Genomic DNA, 5294 nt, shown 5'->3' on the forward strand with positions numbered 1-5294 from the left:
TGCATTTATAAGCGTTACATATTTATTGTTAATTTTTCAACCTTGCATTTAGTACTAGTGTTATTCAACTAGAAAAAATATTTTTCTTACACAATGGAAATTTACCCTACCTTCCCCAGATTCTTCAGACATTCTTAGAATGTTTTCATCTAAACTTCTAAATCTGTGAACATGACCTGCTGCCTGAAGTGAATACATAAAACGTATCTTATAAAACTGCCAATGGTATACAAAATATCATCATGTTTTTTTTTTAAATCTAAGAATCAAGATCGTGGGTATTTCAAAAAGAAAATTGTACTCATAATAGCACTCATATAACAACACTTGCTTATTCAGCTAAGAAGGAAGGTAACATAATATTCCAACTTTGAATTCATTCTTTTGCTAGAAAGCTAAAAAAAAAGTTACTAATTCTCATAATTTCCACATAGCAACCTACATATGTGCAAATCACTCAGAAAGAAAATGTTTTGAAAGGACAATTCTACAAAAAAAAATATTTTCTGTATCTCTTTATATACCTTTTCATAGTCCTCATTCTGAAGAGCTGTCTGTACTCCATCTGTACAAAACTTGAGATCCAGAATGTCCTCGACTCGAGTTATACAAGCTGTAACTTGGCTCTACAAGATATACAAGATTTATAATTCCTTGTTACTAAAAGTGACTCAATCCTAAGTAATTTCTTTTGTAATCATCCCCAATAAATGTTTATATTCAACTGATCTATTGATTCTGGGGCATAGCTTTGACAAAATCACAAATGCAAGTAAAAGGGTTTTTGATCCTTTTAAATAAAAGCCTCTGATTTTAAATTAATACAAGAGGCCCAAGGGCCTTGAATCGCTCTTCTGATAAATTGTACAATCTATCACTTCTATTAGAAACCTCAAACTATATTAGTATCGTAAGACCCAAAATTCATCAACTTACAAAGTTTGATAATATTTAGCCAGTTAAGACTGAAGATATTATAATATAATTATAAAATACCATAAGTAGGTCACAGTGACCTACCTTTTGATTGAAATTTTCTGAGGACTCAAGATACATTAATTGACAGACTGATGATTCTTATTAAATAAGTACCTGAGATATTCAAAAGTAGGTCACCATGACCTACTTTTGGGGTCAACATTCTCTGAAAACCCAAGATGCATCAACTGACAAAGTTTGATGATTCTATTAGCCAATTAGTACCAGAGATAATTAAATATAGCCATAAAATGTCAAAAGTAGGTCACAGTGACCTACTTTTTGGTCGACGTTCTCCGAAAAACCAAGGTGCCTAAACTGACAAAGTTTGATTATTCTAAGCAAATACATACCTGAGATATTCAAAAGTAGGTCACCGTGATCTACTTTTCGGTCGACATTCTCCGAAAACCCAAGATGCATCAACTCAAAAAGTTTGATGATTTTAGGTCAATAAGTACCAGAGATACTTAATTATAGCCACAAAATGTCAAAAGTAGGTCACCATGACCTACCTTTTGGTCGTCACTCTCCGAAAACCCAAGATGCATCAACTCACAAAGTTTGATGATTCTAAGCCAATAAGTACCGGAGATACTTAAATAAAGCCATAAAATGTCAAAAGTAGGTCACAGTGACCTACTTTTTGGTCGTCACTCTCCGAAAACCAAATATGCATCGACTCACAAAGTTTGATGATACGTACTATGCCAATAAATACCTAAGATACTTAAATATAGCCATAAAATGTCGAAAGTAGGTCATTGTGACCTACATTTTAGTCGACATTTTTCAACGATCCAAGATGCACCTACTGACCAAGTTTGATGATTGTAGGTCTGAAGGTAATCAAAATATGCGTTTTAAACAATTTGAAAACAAATGTCGACAAAATTCAAAAAAGTAGGTCACAGTGACCTACTTTTTCATAAATATGTTTTAAGGTCCCAAGATGCATCAAAGTACAAGATTTGATGATTCTAAACCTCCCAGTGTCTGAAATAATGTGATTTATTGTTTTTAAAAGGATAAGTCATAAAGTTCAAAAAGTAGGTCATGGTGACCTACTTTTAAAGTGACATTGTTTGAGGACCCAAGATGCATCAACTGACAAAGTTTGATGATCATAGGCCTTAAAGTGTCGAAAATATGCCTTCAAATCCATTTGAAAACAAATCCCCACAAAATTAAAAAAGTAGGTCACCATGACCTACTTTTGAGTTAACGATGTGAAGTCGTAAGATGCATCAACTTACAAGACTTGATGATCCTAGTCCTTATAGTAAGCAAAATCTCACACGTTTTTATTTAATTGTAAATTCAGGTAAACTTTGAAGTGACCTTGAGACCACGCCCTTTGCCCCAGGGTAATTCCCTGTGCAAATTTTAATCTTCGACATATCCTGATCCTTGTACATAAGTTTTGTGAAAATCTGCCTGGTGGTTATGGAGAAGAAGATTTCTTAGCAACCAGTACTTTTGGTTTTGTTTTCCTGATTATCTCTCCTTGTTTAAGGGTCCCAACCCTTATTTTAGTATAATGGTAGCCCTTGGGCCAACGATACCCTGTGACAAATTTGGTACTGATTGGCCAAGGGGTTCTTGAGTTATGGCCCATATTCTAAAAAGTTTACGCACACCGCACAAATGGCCATAGCATGAGCTAAAAAGTAGCAAATTCTGTTCATCATCTTTTTTAAGTAATGAAACATGATCAGTCTAAAAAGTCTAAATTAATGTAGCTGACAGATGCAAGCAGTCAGACAAAACATATATGGTCAGGCTTGGTGTGCGTGTGTGTGTGTGTGTTTTTCACTTGCTGAGAGAAATTTACTGAAATAGGAAGTTCAATGTGTACCTAGTTAATTTGACTGATATAAGAAGTTATGTACTTACTTTAGCCACATCCAGTTGTCTCACTTTGCTGCTGACATTTTCAGCTAGAGTGGACGTAAAGGAAACCATACTAGAGAGTTGTTTGGAATCTGTCTCAAGAATCTGAAGATTTGGTCTGAAAATGGAAAATGTGACAAATATCAAAACAGGAAAACTCTTCACTTTCATCACAAAAATCAAATCTCAGTTGTTTCTTTGAAAAATGGGATTTGCATTTATTTTCCCCTAAACTTTTTTAAAATTCATTAAAAAACTTATAATTAAAAATGTACTTTAAAAAGAAAAAATGCGACTGAGATGGCATTCAATAATTTTTTTGTAAACTTGAATAAATTTGTTACTTACAAGATTTTATGAAGACCACTCATCCTATTTTCAAGTGTTGATTGATGTTCTAAAAGATTGTCCAACTCCGTGTTCATTTCCTCCTGCAAAGTCAATAAATTTCAGTAAAATATTGTAGGCATATTTATATTCACAGCATTTCATAAAAGTTGTTTCATTCAAATAACAATTTATGCAAATACAATGTACTTCAATATGTGTATAAAAATCCTTAAAGATTTTAGGTAGGTGTTTGACATTGGTACCCCTATTCCTATCCCTATTCTTATCAAATACTTCAAATTGTTAAGTGTCCCAAGATAAGTATTAATTTATTAATTTTGATACATCTTTTTTTAGGCTCCCAATTTACACCAGGTCTGATGCAATCTCTTGATTTAGCTAATTAGCTGTAAAGCAATTTTTTCATACTTTTTTGTAAATGTGTAATTTCTCAAACTGTAAATAAAAGTTGCATTTACATAGAGTATCATTAATTGTTAACCTTGAGCTCTTCAGAAAATGGTGCATGAAAAAAAAAATAATCAAACTGAATCTTCCTTGAGATACTTTGTTTGAGGGTTATATTTTTAAGCAACTGAGTTGTGACCATAGTAAGTTTGTAAATGAATTTATAAAGTGTTCCATTATGGTCAGCAAGGTAATTTACGGATAATCGTAATAATTCAGCACAATGTGATGTACCAGGTAAGTATGTTTAGTCATGCCTCACTGCACACAACGTGGCAAACAGTAATACAAACAATGGAAATTTATATACCATATAAGTGGAAATTTTAGCAAAACACAAATTTAGCATTTTGTACTTAAAAATTGGTAGTTTAATTTTAGGGAGTATTTTTATGAATATAGCGATTTTAAATGCCCAGTCAAGAGTGTATGACGACAAAAACGCAATTAAAGTTAAGCAATATTTAATTTTAGCCATCTCAGCACCCTCACTAATAATGCCAAAATTAAATCCTTGCTAAAAATTCTTCTTATACAAAATCTTGCTGAAAGGTGTTCAAAACTATTAATATTTAAAGAATTTTTAATTCAGATTGCCTATTTGAATAGCGAGTGCAGCCAGCTCTTACAACAATGTCTTGGCAAAGAGAAAATTTAAACTTTACGCAATAATCAAAACTATTGTTTTCCGCAGTTACCTCTGGACTTTACAATCATAAGTTATACCCCATAACGGTATCACCTTCAGCATATATAGTCCCTGTTACATATATGAGTAGTCGTATACCTGCATCTTTTTGTCTATTTCTTATTGCAATAGTTTTATCAAGCTCAAAAACGCTATATAGCTAGCTCATGTTATGGAGCTAAATCAAGAGATTGCCATGACTGTCTTGGTCATATTCTCCTGTCCAATGCAAAAATATTGTTTTTGTTTTTTTTAAAGTGTTGGGGAAAACCATGTTGATCAATTGTAACAGGCAGAGAGAAAGACAAAAGGCAATAAAAAAAATTATCAATATGATCAAAAAACGTGTTTACAAGCATATTATGATAACCGGTAAGTGTTTGGGAAGTGTCATGTGAACTTTGCAGGGTCAGACAGAGGATAACGTTCTTGACATATGAATAAAATATCAGTTTTTCCTGTAAATTACCTCCTCTTTACATAATTCATCAAAAGCATTTTGAATATCAACCATGTTCACGAGGTTTTCGACCCCCTCAAAGGTTGGGAGGGACGTGGCATCACTCCTGGACGCCGCCATCTTTGAAAAGCCAATGCATGATGGTCTAGCTTAACTTCCGGAAAAATTGTCGTTAAACCATGGACCGCTTGTAAAACGTAATGTAAAATCAACGATCATCCTTGATATGACAGCGTAATCGTAATTAATGCAATTGGTATGTGATAGTGCATGTAGTAATGTTTAGTTTTTTAAGTTGTAGCGAGCTACAAATTTCGTTCTTACATACAAACTGATACTGTAAACAATGGCGTTAGCGGCTTACCATTCTGCACTTTCTTTTTCATTTAGATGTGTAATAATTCGCCCTTTGAAACTTTTGAATATGAAGAAATTTTTGCATCTGATATTTAATAAAATACAATATTGAGAAGGTGA

At 33.0% G+C, this 5294-nt stretch overlaps 1 protein-coding gene across 1 annotated transcript; it reads right to left on the minus strand.

Annotated features, from left to right (window-relative positions):
- Positions 1-110: 110 nt before the first annotated feature.
- Positions 111-4942, minus strand: LOC134235265 (conserved oligomeric Golgi complex subunit 4-like; the record flags this gene model as incomplete). Its single annotated transcript, XM_062717393.1, has 5 exons — positions 4827-4942; positions 3220-3302; positions 2875-2989; positions 525-626; positions 111-183 (listed from the first exon to the last, which is right to left on the minus strand). Coding segments are annotated over exons 1-5 (484 nt in total), but the record flags the coding sequence as incomplete, so codon positions are not given.
- Between the last annotated feature and the right edge of the window lie 352 nt (positions 4943-5294).

The sequence above is a fragment of the Saccostrea cucullata genome, unplaced genomic scaffold, assembly GCF_032062105.1.
Source record: "Saccostrea cucullata isolate Sc308-1 unplaced genomic scaffold, CSIRO_AGI_Scuc_v1 ctg23540, whole genome shotgun sequence".
Classification (NCBI taxonomy): domain Eukaryota; kingdom Metazoa; phylum Mollusca; class Bivalvia; order Ostreida; family Ostreidae; genus Saccostrea; species Saccostrea cuccullata.